This window comes from Pteropus medius, unplaced genomic scaffold, assembly GCF_902729225.1.
Source record: "Pteropus medius unplaced genomic scaffold, Ma_sr-lr_union100, whole genome shotgun sequence".
Lineage (NCBI taxonomy): Eukaryota > Metazoa > Chordata > Mammalia > Chiroptera > Pteropodidae > Pteropus > Pteropus medius.
Window position 1 is genome coordinate 480730 of NW_024345919.1, and position 18340 is coordinate 499069.

The 18340-nt window shown below is 43.7% G+C and overlaps 1 protein-coding gene across 12 annotated transcripts in view; it reads left to right on the forward strand.

Moving 5' to 3' along the window:
* Nucleotides 1-18340, forward strand: part of GRAMD1B (GRAM domain containing 1B) — a 220056-nt gene that overhangs the window by 154789 nt on the left and 46927 nt on the right. For 11 of the 12 annotated variants that reach the window (XM_039874828.1, XM_039874829.1, XM_039874834.1 and 8 more), the window contains one exon: nt 17510-17720. In XM_039874828.1, coding sequence (XP_039730762.1) covers nt 17510-17720 — 211 coding nt within the window. Of the gene's footprint in view, nt 1-1887; nt 2258-17509; nt 17721-18340 lie in introns of those variants that run through there. The other variant, XM_039874836.1, reaches the window with a different exon arrangement.

Genomic DNA, 18340 nt, shown 5'->3' on the forward strand with positions numbered 1-18340 from the left:
TTTTTTTTTTTTTTTATTCATCATTTTTTCAACACTCTGAAGGCCAAAATCTTTCCATGGAGTGACAGAAAGAGGCAGGTCCATGGTCCAAAGCCAGGAAGGCATTCAGAAGAGGCAGGACAGAAGGGTGGGTATGACTGGGACAGCGCTAGTGTCCCAGGGCATTGCTAGTATACCTTTCTTTGGAGCTGAAATTCTTCTAGGTCACTGAAGTGGGGGCCAGACAGCACAAACCCATGCGCTTTCTAGATACCATGAGGCTGCTGTTCTATCAACAGGCAGCAGACAGAAAAAATCATGGAAAGACCTGTTGCAATGATCCTGTAGACAATCCCAGAATGAGACTTTTTATGCCAGCAAATGCCCAAGCAGCATTAGCTCCTAGCATGAATTTGGTGAGCAGAACAAAGGTGACATTAGTGGATTGTAATTATTATTCACCTTCATCATGCCATCCTGTGTAGCTGCAGCAGACAGACAAAACTCTGTTTCTTAGGAACATCTGAAGAATAAGAATGTATAAACCAACCCTTTGCTACTCAAAATGTGGTCCATGGAATAGCAACGTGGGCCTCATGACCTGGGAGTTTGTAGAAGGGCTGACTCTTGGGTCCTTCCTTAGAACTACTACATTAGGACTTGTGGTTTAACAAGATGCTCAGGCAATTAAAGTTTGAGAGACACTGAGCTAACTATCATCATTGTTTTTGTTGTTGTGTGTTTTGGTCCAGGTTTGGGCTTCTCTTGCTACTTCTCTCGAAAGATGATGGTAGTTCTCCAAAGACTCACAAGGACTATGGGGTATTAGGTAGTTAATTATCATGTGATTTAGAGTTAGGTCATCTGGCTTCCCAGCTCCACCAGAAAAGGCCGTGGGACCTGAGACCTAGGTACAGGTATACCTTGCTTTATTGAGCTGAACTGATGTTGCAGTTTTTGCAAATTGAAGGCAAGACTGTCTGCAAGTGAAAAGATTATGACTGGCTTTAGTGCGATATTCACTTTACTGAGGTGGTCTGGAACCGAACCCGCAGTGGAACTGGACCCATACTATCTCTGAGGTGTGCCTGCAGATGATTATTGAGGAAATTGAATGAACGTGAGTACAAGTGCTTTGTAAGCCATAATGACTTTTAAAATGTTCATTCGTGTTGTTTTTGAATAGAATTCCTTTCATCTGATAGTATTCTTCTGGAGGCTGTTTCAGTACCAATACTGCATTTCGTTGAATGGCTAGGAGAAGAAATAGTTTTAGGAGATGCAGCTTAGAGTTTGAAAACTCAGATGACCCTGCTTTGTCATGAATATAAGTGCCTTACTTGAATGTTATTTTTCTCCTATGCAATAGTTTGACCTACTCAAGCAGCGAGTGTCACAGTCTCTTGCCTTGGGAGTCTGGGAAAAGTTACCCGGAAGAGGCCTTCAGCCATTTTCTTTTGCAGGTTTTGGTCTCCAGGTCTGCTTTCTTCTTTTCACCTATTCCCAAAGCACAGGCAGTGAGAACAGCTGTCAGCCTTTGAAAGATACAAGGCTCTATTTTGAGCCAGGCACCTGTGTTTTGATTTAATGTCACTTCCTTGATACAGGTTGACCTAATAGGCAACACCTGGGAAATAATTGGTGGCAGCAAAGGGAGCAGAGTCTCTCTCTGGAGCATCGTCTTGTGTTTTGTCAGATTTGGGAATGAAGAGGAAATAACGCCTGCAGCCCCAGTGGGTCTGTCCTCCAAGCTGGCATGAATAATTGAGAGCTGGCAAGCTGACAGCACCAAAGAGTTGCATTATGTAAAGCGGCAGGCGGCAGGGTGTGTGCGCGTGCGTGTGCTCGTGCGTGTGTCTAAGTGTGTCTATGCGCCTGTGCGCGTGCGTGCAGGAGCTGGAGAACAGCTGTCTGTGAGCGATTCAGAGGGAGAGAGAGAGAAAGGGAGCAAGGGTGAGAGAGAGAGGGACTTCTATATGGCTGCAGTACCACACCAAGTAGCCACAGAAGGAGATGGGGGAAAAGAAAATAAAGGGGAGTCATGCTTAAAATTCCAGAGCCGTGCATAACAGCAGAGAAAGGAAGCTCCCCCAGCTTATGAGAACCCTGCCCCCACTCCCTTCTCCCTTAGAAACAGGGCTGTGGGATGGTCATGGAGGTGAGTGCCCTCCAGTGTCCTCAGGGCCCCCGCTCCCTGCCCCCACCCCTCACTACCCAATGCATGAATGAATGAGGTCCTCTCTGCCTGCACTCTGCTACCGTTCCTAATGGCTTCCAGGTTAGTGCCATAATCCCAATTGAGCCCTGTGTGTGTGTGTGTGTGTGTGTGTGTGTCTTTGTTTCCTTGAGATTTTTTTTTGAAGAGGTGTCTATGCCCAGGGGTCGGATTGGGGCCCTGGGGGCTGTAACAAGGACCTATCTGTCTGTCTGTTCGCTTTTTTCAGCTGGTGCAGGCTGCTTAGGGCTGCTAAGAACACAAACCTTTCAAGGCTGAGTAAATCCGGAGTCCATGTTGTTTGCTTCTGTTCTGTGTTGGGGGATCTGAAAGCAGTCAGCGTGACATCATGCTGCAGAGATGCCACATTCTTTTCTCTTCAGCTTTTTAATCTTTCTTCCTTCCCCCTCTCCTTATAGTAGCACCACTTGAGCTGAGCTTTGGAGCACTGAGGGGTTAGGCCCAGGTTGGGTGGAGGGAGGGGTTGTGTTAGGGCTGATGGGGTTCCCTTGGTCAGCAAGACTCATTCATGGCCCTCTGACTTGAAGAGAAGAAGGCAGAGGATTGAATTAGCAGTGCGTCATGGAGAGCTGGCCCAAGTTTCTGGGGGAGATGTGGACAAGCCATATGCTCCTGTTCTCCTCCTACCTGCTAGCTCTGGGGTGCCTCTGGAGGGGAGAGAAGTGACCAGAGCAGTGGCTAGCAAGGGAGGGGGAGGCAGGCTGGAAGGTTATAAGGCAAGCCACCCTCTCAGAGATGGACAAATTCTGCTTCTCCCTAGGGAGAAAGAGCCATGGGACTGATGGATCTGGCTAGCAGACCAATGAATCTGGCTAGCGGAAGGAGAGGATGAGAGGGGAAGATGATAGCTCCTGTCTCAGGAGAAAAATAGGGGTTTGTTTATTCTTTGACTTAGCCAGCATTTGGCTTAAAGATTTGCCACGTGTTTTCAGAAAACAGCCAGTGGCTGATCCTTACGCCCCCACACCTCTTTGCATTGTTAGTTATTTGCTTGGAGCTCGCTCTCTCCCTGGGAATCCAGCCAAGTGCCCAGCCAGGGCCCGGGGAAGGTATCTCTGTCTCTTACCTTCTCTGACACTTGCTAGAAATCTGTGCTTCTGTGGACACTCCTGGCTCCTCTGCTTCCTGTTTCTCCTCTCTACCTGGCTAGCTTTGAGCAATGTGCATGTTTTCTCCTTTGCTTTAGATAGCATTCCACAGGTTAGAGAAGTTTAGGACCAGGGCTTTGGAAGAAGGGATGGAAAAAGGGATGTTTTGGGAAGTTGCCTGTGGCAGGAGAGTGTCAGTGTCAAGGCCATAGAAAGTAGTACCCCATTCTCTTTTTCATTCTTCATAGGAGAGAATAAAGGAATGGGAACTTCTATCATCCTACCTAGAAAAAACTCTTCTTCTCTTTCCTGGCCCTACAAATTTCCTTTGCAGGTGGGAGCAAGCTGATAGCCCTTTCTCTCGACTTGTGGAGTCATCAAGCACAGGTTCCTTGTCTTTGGGGCATAAGACACCTTCTTCCCCAACTTGACAGAAGAGAAGTGGGCTCACAGGAAAGACCTTTTCAAGGCCTTACCTTTGTTATACCAGGGGTTGGCAAACTTTCTTTCTGTAAAGGGCCATCTAGATAGTAAATATTTTAGGCTTTGTGAGCCATGCTGTCTCTGTTACAGCAACTCAACCTTGCTTTATACAGTGGAAGTAGCCACAGATAATATATGAACAAATGAGCATGGCTGTGTTCCCAATAAAGCTTTATTTATGGGCTCTGAAATTTCCATTTCATACAATTTTCACATGTCACAAGATATCGTCTTTTTTTTTTTTTTCAACACTTCAAAATGTAAAAACCATTCTTAGCTCATGGGTCATACAAAAACAGCCAGTGAACTGGATTGACCAATAAGTCATAGTTTGTTGACCCTTGAAATAGATAGTTTTGGTTAGAAAGTCTTGGTGATCACCTGAGACGACCTTAGAAAAGTGTAAAGGATGCAGGCAGCCTTCCCTCGACACGTGTTTGCACATATACACCCTTCTGTTCCTGGTTAAGGACAAGACAAATCTGGCTTCAGTTTTCCTAATGACCTGGGAACCTCACAGTATTGCTCTCTGCCAGTCAGGCAAAACTTCAGCTTATCTGTAAGTCAGGCAGTAGAGTCCGAGAAACAAATGGTTACACTAAAAGGAGAGAAAACATTTGCTAAGGACTTGACATCTCCAGATAGGAGAATCTTTAGAGGCTGTGGTTTTGCATCTGGCCTGGAGATATTCATATAAACATTCAGAATTGTACTACAATGTGATTTGGGGTGACAGGTGGGTGGATTTTTCATCATCCCACTGGAACTTGAATTTGTCTGGTTGGGGAAAGGAGCGTGTGTGTGTGTGTGTGTGTGTGTGTGTGTGTGTGTGTGTGTGGGGCAGGGGTGGGGTGGTTCCTTGTAGGGATGTACATATATACGTTACATATGCATGCACTTCCCTTAGCCTGTAGGCTGTAGCTAGAGACTCAGAATAGTGACTAATTCCAGATTTCCCTGATTCAGAAGATGACTCCGAAAATATACGTTTGCACTCTGATTTCCAAAACACATTGGGTGATGGTTCTGCCCTATTCTGGGCTCATCATAGCACTTCTCTTCAGTATTATAAATTCAATATTCATTTCTGGGCTCCTCAGTTTGAGGGGGATTGAAAACTGGAACTCATTCAGAGGAGAGTGAACCCAATGGCTGAGGGCCTCACACGCATGCTATGTGTGAGGGATGGCTGAAGGGACCTGCAAATCTGGAGGAGAAGAGACTGAGGGAGCATCAGAGCCATGTAAAATTGCATGTGGAAGAGGAATTAGATTTATTCTATGGCTGCCGAGGGGGTAGATATTGTACCTTCGGTAGGAAGTCACAAGAAACAGTCGAAGCTTAAAATAGAAAGAGTTGTCCAAATATGAAATGAGTTACATCATCAATTACTCCTATGTCATTTGAGGTATAATCTAAACAAAGATTTGGTGGAGATATTGTAGGAGAAATGCTTTTTAACTCCTGGAATTTAAGGAATTAGAGTCATTCCAGCCAAAGAAACTAGGAAAGGGACAGAGGAGGGGTTATAGCTAATGGAGTAATCTCAAATCTGAGGAAGCTAGAATAAAAGAAAATGGTATTAAGTGCATTATAGCAGATATTTGTTTTGATCATAAAGAACTTCCTGATGGCAGTGGGAGACTGTGAGTAGGATCACAAAGGGAAGCCCTGGAATTTTGTGCTCTGAATATATTTTATTTTAATTTTTATTGTTTTTATTATTTATTTACTTGTTTACTTATTTATTTAATTGAAGAAATGATTAACCAAGTTTTTTCTTGACTTTTTTTTGACTTAGGTATTTGCCTACAACCAGGCAGATTGGTAACCTCTTATAGTCCTCTTTGTTCTAAAATGTCTATGATTTTAACATAATGGATATTATTTGGCTTGTTTCTGTGTGATCTCTAGCAGAAAAGTAAGTCAGAACTGGATTTGAATCCATATGGGTCTGGAAGGGATTTAGCCATACACTTGGCTCCAATAATTAGGTTAGGGAGGAGTGATATTAGGAGAAGGGTGCACTGAATGCTGTCATTTACTTCTCATCATCATATACCCTCCACATCCCTTAGTTTGACTGTCTGGCTAGAAACAACCTCTGGTGCCCGAGGTGGGGTGGCCCTGACCAGAAGGAAAGCTGATGATAATTAACTAGGGGCCCAGACTGCCCAGATCTCATTTTTGGATCCTTTGCCTAATTTAGATCTGAGTCCTTCTGTCTGAGAAAAGACTGCTCTCAGTAGTTCACAGTGTATCCTTTGTACCTCTTTGTCATCCTCTGGCATATTTGTGGGGGTTAGGCAGCATCTACATTCATTCTTCTCGCATAATAAAAGCTGAAGCTCCGAGATGCGTGGTTTGCCCTCAGATATTATAAAGGGGAGGGGCTGAATCAGGACTGCCTGGTTCCCAGACAGGTGGTAAGGGGCAAAATTTTGATTGAATCTAAATAGCTCTTATTGCATGATGTTAGTTATTACATGTCTTGTTTTTCCCACTAGATTGTGAGTTCCTTAGAGGTAGAGCCTGCATCCCTAATACCTAGAATATTACCTGGCACAGAGTGAGGTCTCTTCAGCTGTTGGTTGGGTGGATGGATCCTGCAGTTTCTTTTCCAGTTTAGCAGTAACATTTCTCTTGCTGAGGGTTGGGGAGGGGCCCATGAAGAGCAAATTTAGAAGAAGCGGGAAGTTGTGAAGTTGTGTTCAGCTCAACTCCTTCCTCCTTGCCTTGTTCAGTGGTTATGGCCTCCCAGTAGATTGGAACCTCTTTTCAAGGAAGCAGCTTCCTGGGATAGCTTAACACCTTTCTGCTTTCACAGGGTCTCGTCCTCCTGAGTGTTGCGGCTTCTGCAATACTTTGGGTGAGATTATACTTAGATTTGGCTGGAATTGATAATGAGTCAAGTTTAAAAGCATTAAGTCCCTATTGTGTACTCAATATATTAGTATTTAATCTTTGTGTATCTACAGTAAACCCTGACACTGTCACTGCATAGTCACTGCCCTGTGGGACCCTTGGGATAAATATCACAAAGTTGCAGGCACAAAATAGATCCTCTGCTCTGTCAATGTTTGTTTAATGACATTGAATCAGCAAGGTTAGCTTAATTTCTAAAGACTATGAAGCTCAGAGAGAGCTGGATGGATAATGATCACCAAGAATTATGAAGAAAGAACGACCATGAACGTAGAGAAATAAGGATCATGGTACTTAAAAGTTCCTTTAGAGATGCTGAGACATGTACACAGTAACCTAGTGAGTGCTTTCTCATTGGAAATCTAAAGCAGAGGCATGGTGGCTATTGTCAAGGCCTTACAGGGAGAATTCTTGTGCCAGGTGGGAGGTTGGATTACATAACCACTGAGACCCCTTCCAAACTACAGATAATTATGATTGATCAGTTTAGCCAACACTGCCTTTGAGTCCAGCAGGACTGTCTCCCAAATGTTAGGGGTTTGTCCTATTGTAAATGATCTCAGAGAAGGGAAATTGTGCAACATCAAGTTAAGTTCCTATGTTTAATTTTAGTACCTTCTGTTTCATCTTATCTATTCTTCTAGCTCTGTGGCAGTAAGGACTAGCTGAAGGTATGAATAGCAATATTCTATATTCTTGGCCCTTGCCATGTGGAAAGGACAAAATTTTGAAACAAAATTCAGTTTCCTAACTAGGAATTCACTTCCTACTTCTAACACTTTTTCAAAAAATCATTATTGTTGCATGAACAATTATAGGAATGTCCTTTACTTTAGGGATGTTTTGTCTAGGTTTTTGTTGTTGTTGTTATGTTTTTTAAAGATTCTAACCCTCACCTTGGTAAGGTGGGTTGTGATCATTCAACAAAGATAAAGTGATTTTCCTCAAGGTCACAAAACAGCTCAGAATTTAAACTCAGACATGCATACTGATGTCTAGACCAAGTAACCAGGCCAGCAAACAGTCTGGAATTGATGTCACATTTTACTTTTCATGGATCCTGAAGTCATAAGAACCAATGGGCTGGTGTTATCAGAAGGTAGATTTGGAGCAGGCTTAAGAAAGAAATATCTAACAGAGTGCATGAACTTTAAAAAGAGTTCGTTCCTTTATTCATACAGTACACATATCTGTGATCCCTGTATGTGCCAGCCATTGTATGGGAAGTACTGGGGAACCACTCAGTAGTGAGTGCCTGGGGACGAGGAGGTCACTTTAGATGGAGTCCTTAGGACAAGCTACTTTGGGGAGGGGACATTTGAGTTTTGATCTGAATGTTAAAATGGAACAAGAATTCAAATCTCTAGAGTAAGAATTCCAGGCAGAGGGACCAACAAGTGCAAAGATCCTGGGGTAGGGTGTTCAAGGAACAGAAAGGTCCAAGGAGGCCATGACAGAGTAAGGAGGAAAGTGGTATAACATGAAGTGAAAGAAACACTTCCCTGGGTTTGCATTCCAGGGGTTAGAGCGCTGGTCAATAAGTACATCTCTAAGGGCATATGAATCTCTCCCTCCAGAAGGTTAGGACAAGGGCACAGAATGGATTTGGTGTAGGCTGTGAGCCCTTTGGGTAAAACAATTCATGCATGACTCTGACAGCAGTTCTATAGCATCATCTGAGTTTTCAAAGGTTATCGTGTTTGTTCCTCTTCAAAATGTCCGTAAAGATAACGGGAGCTCTGTTATCTTTAGCTTCTTCCTCAGCTCTGGCAGGACCTAAACAAACTTACTTTGTTTTTGTAGGAAGAGGGAAAAGTGGGTCAGGCTGTTTTGGCATTTCAGGCATGAAGTCCTGGTTCTATTGCAGGCCCCGGTCTCCATGGTAATGAAAAATAGTGTTTGTCATGCCTGTGCCTGGATTGAATTCCAAATTCTGGGCTGAACAGAAGCTGCAGGAAAGCCAGGGAGCGGGGGAGTAGGATGGATGGAGGTGCCAACCGTTGTGATGCGGGATCTTTTCTCTTTGACTTGATTAGGAAAGGCAAACAACTGCTGTTGTCCTGTCTCCAGTCCCCCACTTTCCACTTCTCTGGACTGAGCATGCCAGCAGAAGGGTATAACAGAAGTTCTGCTTTTCTGTGCTTGGCCAAAGACTTGCCATTGATCTTGACCTTACATTAATTGGTCAGTTAATAAATTCATCAACAACTGAAGTCACTGCTAGGATTTTCCCCCACAAGAAATAATTCCTTTCAGGTTTAAGTGGATCCCTAATGAGAATGTATCTAGGTATTAATTAGTGAACTGGATGCAGATGTTTCGGGTGAGCTCTGCCACCTTTCCTTGCCCTTTGTGAGATTATGAAAAGTTAAAAAATTTTTTTTTTAGATACTTGAACAAGATAGGGAAGGAGGAATGGGTAAGTGGAGCTTGTTGGTCATAGAAAGTGCCCTTAATTACCTATACAATATCTACAGAGATGGGAACCAGTGAGGGACAGACAGAGTGCAGTGAGTGGGTGGGACCTGGGCCAGTGTAGGCTCTGTGAGCCAAAGTGTGGTTGACTTGTGACTTGTTAGTGAGTCTGGAGAATTATCAGGCTTCCATTTGTAAGTTAGCAGTCTAACCTGGCAACAGTCTAGTTCTACCTTCTTGGTTCCAAATTTCAGGACAGACAGATCTTGTCCCTGAATACTTTGTATATTCACCCAAAGGCCCAACTTGGAAAGCTCCCAGGGAATTTCAGCAAGTTACCCAGACAGAGGAGAGAGGTACAAGATGTTTATCTCTGTCAAAATCTTGTTCTTGGTGATCGTTGAGGGGGCCTGGTCTGTGTCAAGCTCTGCAGTCAGCATTGTATGAACTGTAATAGGAAAGAAAGGTATTATTCCGGGAGCCCTCTCCTTTCCTGTCCCTTACTGAACTGCAACATGCTGCAGTCACTTTGGTGTGGCATGCTGGGACCAGGCGGAGGCTTCGCTTTAACATGAATTCGGAAGGGAACCTATCTGCCATTAAAAAAAAAAAAAAAAAAAAAAAGGCAACAACAGAAAGCATCTCTCCTAGAAGATGATTGGCCCTTTTCTTCAACCAGGTAATCACAGTTTGACACAGAAGGCAAGTTGGCTTTCTTCCTTAGAGAAAGAACTGGACGCAGTAGTAGAGTTGCCACCAGGTTTAAATTTCAAGTGATAGGCCCCCAAAGAATGGGTTCCATAGATGGTCATGGGAAGCTCCTCTTAGGGGGAAAACAGTATGTTTCTCATCCTTTCAAACCCCACTCCATCTAGTACCCTAAAAAGTGTGTGTGTGTATGTGTTGGGAGTAGGACACTAAGACTTACACTGTTGAGTGCCCTGGGTGGCAAGATGTCCAGCTGCCTGTTTAACCCCTTCGAGGACAGCCATGCCATCTCTAGACCTGTGCTTCCCAACCACGACAGTGAGAGGACTGGCCTGAACAGACCCTTCCAACTTTCTCTGCACTAGTCTTCTCTTGGATTCCTGAAAGTGTGATTTTATTTTCACTGGTGAAGAGGCCAAAACCAGGAGTTCAGGACATTATAACAAGGAGTGAAACAGGCCTGGGAAGACAATGTTTTTATTAAGTGATTGATATTTTGCTCTCTAAGGAGGAGGACCCAAGGGGAATTTGGAGCCCTGCTAGAATTTGTGATTTGGGCCATTTTCTCACTCTATAAAGTTCTAGTTGGGTCTGTCCTTCCTACCGACTCTGCTGTGGTTTTATGAGGATACAGAGACACTGCTAAGTGACAAGCAAAAATGTAGAGAGGAATCGAAAACACCATCTTCAGGTAGTCCTAGTAAACTCTGAATTTGGAACCAGTTTAGGTAGACAGACCTCATGGGGACATCTGCAGGCAGCATGTAAATTTTATGCAAATGTAATGCAAATGAACCCGTAGTCTTTCTATCTCAGACACTTGAGCATGTGCTATGGGAAAATTCAAAGTGGAGCTGATTAATTCATATGGATATTTGCAGTGCTATTATAAAGAACAGGAGGGTTATGGGTAAATCTTCATAATTGGTATGGGAATGGGAGGTGTATGGCTGGATAGCAGGATAGTCATCTGTTAAGAATTAGGGACCACTAGATAACAGATTCAGCTTTAACTAGATGCTACTAAAGGCAAGAAGGGATGAGGTGCTTATAATATGGTGGTGGACGTGGGCTCTAATGTTAATTGTTAGGCTTCTACCTGGTCCTAAGTGGTAGCCAGGAAGCCTTTCTTGATCCCTCAAGTCTGGCTCAGATTCCCTTATTCTCTCCTATCACCTAGAGAACCACATCTTCATGCCCACTCCCCATCAACTCTGGGCTCTTCTCTGTTGTTAGTTTCTGTGGCAAGCTTAATTGATTTTCTGTTCCATTGAGTCCACCCACCTGGTAGACACTGAACAGCTGATAGACTCAAAGAGTTGTATGCAGGTTTCTGTCATCTTGGGTGGATACCTCATTTATCCCTTGATACTTATAAGGTTAGCCCTTGGGAACAAGGGCTCTTAAATTTTAGAGTTCATCAAAATTTGCTATGGTGCTTGTTTTAACATGCAGATTTGTAAGACCGTCCCTGGAAAGGTCCTTAACTGAGGGGATGACCTGGGGTTCTGTACTTTCAGGGAGTATCCCAAGTGATCTGATGTCCCCATTGGGGGAAGTAATGCTTGGGAGGAAAGAGGTCAAGGATACTTATTCACATTGTACAGAGGGGAACAAAAGCCTTTATAATAATAATAGCACCTCAGTAATCCTTATTGAGCATTCATTATGTATCAGCACTGTACTAAATATTTTACTTATGTTATTTCATTTAATACAATAATCCTATGAGATAAGTATTAGTAGCTCACATTTGTCTGATAAGAAAAATGAGGCTTTAGAGGCCTAGGTCATATACACACAGCAAGTGGCAGAGCTGGGATTTCAATCTGAGCCTACTGACACCACAGACTGGCAATTAATCCTGACCTTGTAGAGCCCAAGCAAGCCCTCAGCAAACAAATGTTTCATTTGAAACTGGCCTTCTAAATTTTGAATTAAATGTTCCTTCTGTTAGGTTGGGGTGCCCTGGAATGTATCAGGTAGTCTTTAAAAATTATCAGTGCCCTGGCACTGAAACTGTTACAGCTACACTTTTGATCATCCAGGTCATTCATTGCCAGGCTGGGCTCAGGGGAAACAACAAAGTTAACGTGAAGTGTCCAGGGCTAGGGAGCGGGGGTGTGGGGGTGTGTGGGGTGGGAACTCTTTGTATGGGAATGAGCAGAGCGGCAGAACACTGTGAGAGAATGGAAGAAGAGCTGCTGCGATCCCAGAAGGGGAGGTGCAGGGATGCAGAGCGACAGGTACATATTTTGCAATCTCTGGGGCAGAAATGATTGATTTCTTTGAAGGACTAATAAGTTAACTTGAATGAGGAACACTGGAACACCATCTAACTATTCTGCTCTGCTCAGGGTTCTGAACAATGTATGGGTGACTGACCAGGGAGCTAGCTTGCTGACAAAATCTACCTGTGCCTACGTGCCCACACCAGGCATAAGGATGGGAAAAGAAAGCCAAGCAAAGTTGGGTGGTGGCTCCCATGATTGGAGTGGGGGTAGGAGATACTGCAAAGAGTGTCACTGCAGAAGGCCCCTGGAGCCTTTGTCCTCTATTCCCCATATCCCTGTTTCTCAAGGATTTGAGCCAGATCTCACTATAGGAAATAGGATCAAATTGTAGCATGAGGTATTGTGGTCAGACTTAAGGAAGCATTATTTGTTTGCAAGGTAACCAGGAAAGGAGTAAAATAGTCTTTGTCAGAGGTCTTAAATATAGGAGGGATGGGAAGTGAGTGAATAACTTCTGGGGCCCCCTGCAATAGGTTAAAGGTGGTTAATTGGGGGTCTCAGCGGACCTCTTATTAGGGGAGAGTTGATTGCAGGAATCTCTTACGCATCAGCTTAAGCATGTTATACTTCAATAGCACAGTTTCTTGTAATATTCTGTTTATTTCATGTTATTTTAGTCCTTCACACCTTTGTTCATACTGTTTTTTTGTGGGGAAGTGGGGCATGAGCATTCTCTTTCCTCTTACCATACCCTTCACTTGGCTAACTCTTAACACATTTTTTGGAACCCAGCTCAAGTCTCAAGTGCCATATCCTCAAGGAAGCCTTTCTTGATCCCTCAGGTCTGGCTCAGATTCCCTTACTCTCTCTCCTATCACACCACTTGGTATTTGTATCAAAATGAGAGGAACACATGTCTACCCCTTCCTGACTGTAATATCCCAAGCACAAGGATCCTTTCTCACTCACTGGTATGAACTTGAATGTCTAGCATTATGCCAGGTGCTCAGTAAATGCTTGTGGAATGGAATGTCCAGATATGAAATCGTACTACCTTGGCCAGGCACTTAACGTCCCTATTTCTCAGGTTTCTTGTAAGTAAACTTAAGAGTCGGATGTATTCTAAACTCTGGAAGGGAATCTTAGTCCAGTATCCCCTCCAATACCAGTCTTCCCTTTCTGTATCAAGTCTAAGGTCATTTTTATCTTTAAAATCCAAAGATTGTGAAATATAATGCGATACTATTATTACTAATGGTGGCAGGCCCAGATTAATGGCACATCATAGAGTTTGTTTGAAAGACATGATACTGTAGGTTATGAGATACATAGGAATTAGTTTTATTTACTCATCAAGACATCCAAATCTATAGGATAATGGGGTGCTTTTAAAATGAGTTTTAGGAATCTAGCAATTCCAATAATGATTTTGCTTAGTTGGAACTATAGCTGCAAACACTTCTTGTGTAGTGAAGGATCAGAGTGGAGGTGGAGCATGGGGTTGGGGCAGACACCATGGAGGGCTTTAACCAGGGAAGCAGATGGTCAAAAATGGCAAATTTACTTTTTAGAAAGTTCATTTTGACAGCAAAATAGAGAAAATTAGATTGAAGACTGGAGGCAGGAAGTTGATTTCTTCTTTTTTTCCATCTACCCAGCTACCTATTTGTCCTTCCATTTATTAACTCAGCAAACATTTTTGAATGCCTAGTTCTGAGAATAAATTCTATAATCAGAAAGGCCTATGTCTCATATCCTGTCCTGCCACTTACCCATCTGTGTGACTTGGGGCGAATCACTTAATCAGTCAATAATTCAGTTTTATCACCTGAAAAATAGGACTAATAATAATATTCATTAATGCTTCATAGGTTAGTTAGAAATAGTAAATAAGATTATGTTTAATAACTACTTGGCACCATGCCAGGAATTCAAGCATTTATAAGCTTTTGCTACTTCGTTAATATTAACGGGTTGGAGATACATATTTGAGAGATGTCATGGAACTCTAGATTGTTAAAGTGTGGGTGTGAAGACTTTACTAGAATGAGATTCAATTCAGCAGATGTTTACTGAACATGTACTACTTACAGAGCATCACGTTGGGCATTATGGGAGGGGCAAAGTGTGCCTCCAGGAGCCTGTAGGTCTTAATTTTAATACCAGGCAGAATGTGTTAAATGCTTTAATCATTGGTGGAAATTTGGAAAGCTTTTCTAGAGAAGATGGGGTTTGAGATGGGTCTTAAAGGATGAACAAACTCCAGTAGGTGGATGAGGAGGGAAAGTGCTCTTCACACACATAGTGAATGAGTGGTCCAGAAGTCAAGAGGCAGCAGAATGAGAATGCATATTAAGAAAACTATGGGTTGATAAGTAGGACTAAAATTTGGGATCTCTTTAAGAGGGTATAAGGAGAGAGAAAATATTAAAATAAAGATAAGCGTCAGATTATTTTCCGTAGAGAACTTCGAATTCCATTCTGTAGAGTTTAATATGAATGAATGCTGATAGGGGGCAGAAAGATAATATTGGGCTTGTATTTAGACAGATTTAATGACAAAGGTGATAGGACTGACTATGGAAGAGGGAAAGGAGAGGGAGGAGACCACTTGGAAGGTCATTGGAAGAGTTTGGGCAAGAAGCTTGAGAACCTGAATTGAGGGTCTCGGGGATGGAAGCTTTGTGGAAATAGAATGACAAGATTCAGTGCCTCACTTTTGGTGGGATGAGATGGAAGAGGTGGGTTTACAGCCTGAGAGAACAGGAAATTATAATGTTATTGAGATTGAAAAGTAGGAGGAGATTTGAGAGAAAAGATGGCAGGATTAGTTTTGAGTTGGAGGTGTTTCTGAAACATCTGTTTAGAGGACATGTCCACTTGGCAGCAGACTGTTGTGCCGAACCTAGCAAGTGTGAGCAGAGCTGGGAGCAGGTAGAGGAGTTGTCTGCTCTGAGGCATAGTTGAAGTCATAGAAAACAGGAAATGTTAGGATAGTGAAGGATTCACCTCCAGAGGACTAAATTTCATGAGAGTAGCCAGTGGCCAAGACAAGAAGAGGAATACAAGAGATGTGTGTCACCAGGGAGAGAAGGAGAGATTTACAAGAACAATACAGATGATCAACAGTCTTATAAGCAGCACTATTAAAATGACAAAAGACACTATAAGTTATTTATTAATTGACACGGGGCCACTTGGAGTTGAGGATATTATGGGCATTTCCATCATAATGTGTCAGGGATTCATGTGGTTTTGGATAGTTGGAGTGAGTTTCCTCTAGATAAGAATGTTTTCGCCCACCCCTTGCTTGAATTCCTTATTAGCCAGTTATCAGCAGGGATTCAGAGTTTGCGGAAGGATAAAGGAATCTCCTTTCCATTCCTGAGTCTGTGAAGATGCCCCTTACCTAAGGAAGACAGGAGCCAAGCTGTGGGTTCACTGTGCCTGGGCTGCGCATGTGCTAGGTGTCAGCCACACTCTTGTGCTTCTCTCAGCAAACTAATTGAGGTTAGGGGTAGAGTTCTTGGTTGTTCTTCCAGCAAAGTAATCCTAGAGGACAGTTTAAACCTTGGAGAACTTGGCCATGGGTTGAAATTGGCCCAAGAAAAAGTTGGCTACCCCAGAAATGTAAGTGCTTGAGTCTGCTCTTCAGGAGCTTCCATCCGAGGATCTACCTGCCACCATTCTAAGGCTCACCTTTTCCAACTGAGGAGAAGGAACATAATTTTCTTTCTCCGGGGTTTGTGGCAGTGAATGAGTTTAGAGAGTCAGAGGCTAAGGATGTAGCAGATGGCGTGAGAACCTGGAGAGCCTCTTTTTCTAAATCATGGTCGTTGTTAGTACTGTGAGTTTCTATTTAAATTCTGTTTGGGGATAAAGCAAAACATTGGGCTTTATGTGTCTCCGTACATCCTTTGATCACATTTGTCTCTTTATTTTTTTTGGTCCTCTTGACTCTCTATGTCAGTTTTCTTCTAGAGCTCTGCCCCTGCCCCCCACCCCTGCTACTCTCCTACCTGCACTTGCTGGTTAGGGCTTCAGGGCTTCCTTCCTAGCCTCTTTGGACCTAAGGATCGCCAAGCGGAAGTTTCTGCTGTAAGGGGCATGGTTTTCATTGCAAATGGGTCCAGTGGGACATCTGAGGTTGCAGCTGAATCTTCATGCAAATAACAATGTTCCCTACCCTGCACTCCCCTCCCTTAGAGAAGGCTTAGGGATGGGACTCCCAGAGCGTTTCTAGGCCATTACAGCCTGAGCTCCTGGCTGTTCCCAGAGCCTGAACCTGCTCTCTTGACTGTTGAGTGGGTAAGGAGGACGCTCTGCTCTTCATTTCCCTCCTCTTGTGCTTCTTTGGCTTTCCACTTCTTGCTTTCCTTCCCATTCCCCCTGTTCTTTCCCACTTAACTTTTTCCTTTTTCCACCTCTTTCCTTCCTTCATTCTCTCAAAGAAAAGCAAACACCTATTAGAACATAACTGCATTTAATTTCCTCTTCCTTTCTTCACCTATCCTTCTATTCCATTAAGAACACAAACTAATATCCAATAGTAAATATTTATACCACTTATAAGCCTTGCTGTAAGTAATTTGGTATTGCGGGATGTACAAAGTACCTGTAAAAAATGAATTTGGGGGTGGGGGAATATGTAATGTGAGAACCTTCTGCTGTGTTCATCTTTACCCTGGACAGGGGAAGCAGGAACCAATATAGCTTACAAGGAAATAGTATGGTGTGGCTGAGTTGCAAGTCGGAAGGCCCAGAGTTTGTTTCTAAACCCTCTGTGATCAGAGGATACTTAGCTTCTCTTTGCCATGCATTGGTCTTCATTTTTAAAATAGGGATTGTGGGTATTTGTCATTACTACCTTAGTGGAATGATTTAAGAACCCAGTGACATAATATGTATGTAAATGCTTTGAAAAGTAGGATTATTATTGTCATTTATATGGGTAAATATCTCCCAAACAAAATGTAAAGACTGGATTTGCAGCATGTATAAAACGAGCTGATAGTATTGGATGATTTCTAATGAGTCTTTCAGCTCTTAAATTTTGTTTTCCCCTAGATAGTTCTTGGCATGTAATGGGGTTCTAACAATATTTGGATGGATGGACAGACGGATGATTGGATGGATGGATAGGTGGATGGGTAGATGGGTGGATGGGTGGATGGACGACAGACAGACGGACAGACCAATTAAAAATCCAGTTGCCTTACTTTCCCTTCCATTTCACATTGGCACCACTGCCCTCTTCTGGCCAGCAGCAGTATTACTGTGCAGTAAGTCTAGCTGGGCCTTGTTCTACCCTATTTCAGCCCAGCCCCTAACCCTGGCTCCCTGAGCTGGTTCCTTGGGATCCGTCTTTGAGCCTTCAATAACTCACTGCCTCTCTTTCCTCCTCCTCCCCTTTCCATCCTTCTCTCCATCTGCCCCCACAGCACTGCCAGTAACTCAAACCGCAGCACACCGGCCTGCTCCCCCATCCTCCGGAAGCGGTCGCGCTCGCCAACCCCGCAGAACCAGGACGGAGACACCATGGTGGAGAAGGGCTCAGATCACTCCTCAGACAAGTCCCCGTCCACACCGGAGCAGGGTGTGCAGCGTAGCTGCTCCTCACAGTCTGGCAGAAGTGGTGGCAAAAATTCCAAGGTGAGCTGGACACCCCGCCCAAGGACTCTGTACTTGCTGGTTAGCTAGCTGCAGAGAAGCTGGTGCTGGGGGAATGTGAAGTAGAGAACCCCTTCCTTGAATGATCTAATGTGATTTACCAGCCTCCTCTTTCAGAGATAGTCTTTATTCAGTGAGGTGCGGTGGGGCAGGCAGGGGAGACTCTAGTTAAATTTTATCTTCTTGGATGAGCACTCAGAGGGCCTGGGGGCTAGTAAAATGATTCCATGATGACTATCATCTATCCTTAGGAGCTAGGGAGCCTTCTGTTCCCTGCGGTTGGAGGAGGGATGGTACAGGGATCAGGAGCCGTCATCTGTTGAGCTCGTTTATCTTTTTCACATTTGGGTAGAAGGGAGCATTACTTGGAACTACTATAGTGCCAGGAAGAGAGTCCTCAGGGAATGTGTAAAATGCTGTTTTTAAACTCCAATCTGGCCATCACCCTTCCTTCCTTTGGTAATAACTCACTTGATGCTCATCTGGCCAAGAAGGTGGTGACAGGGCCTCTCCATCTCTCCCAAGTATGTCAGGGCTACCACCTGAGCACCCAGGCTTTTGCCTAAGAATAAGCATAAAGTAAGCCCTGGGCATGGTGGGGG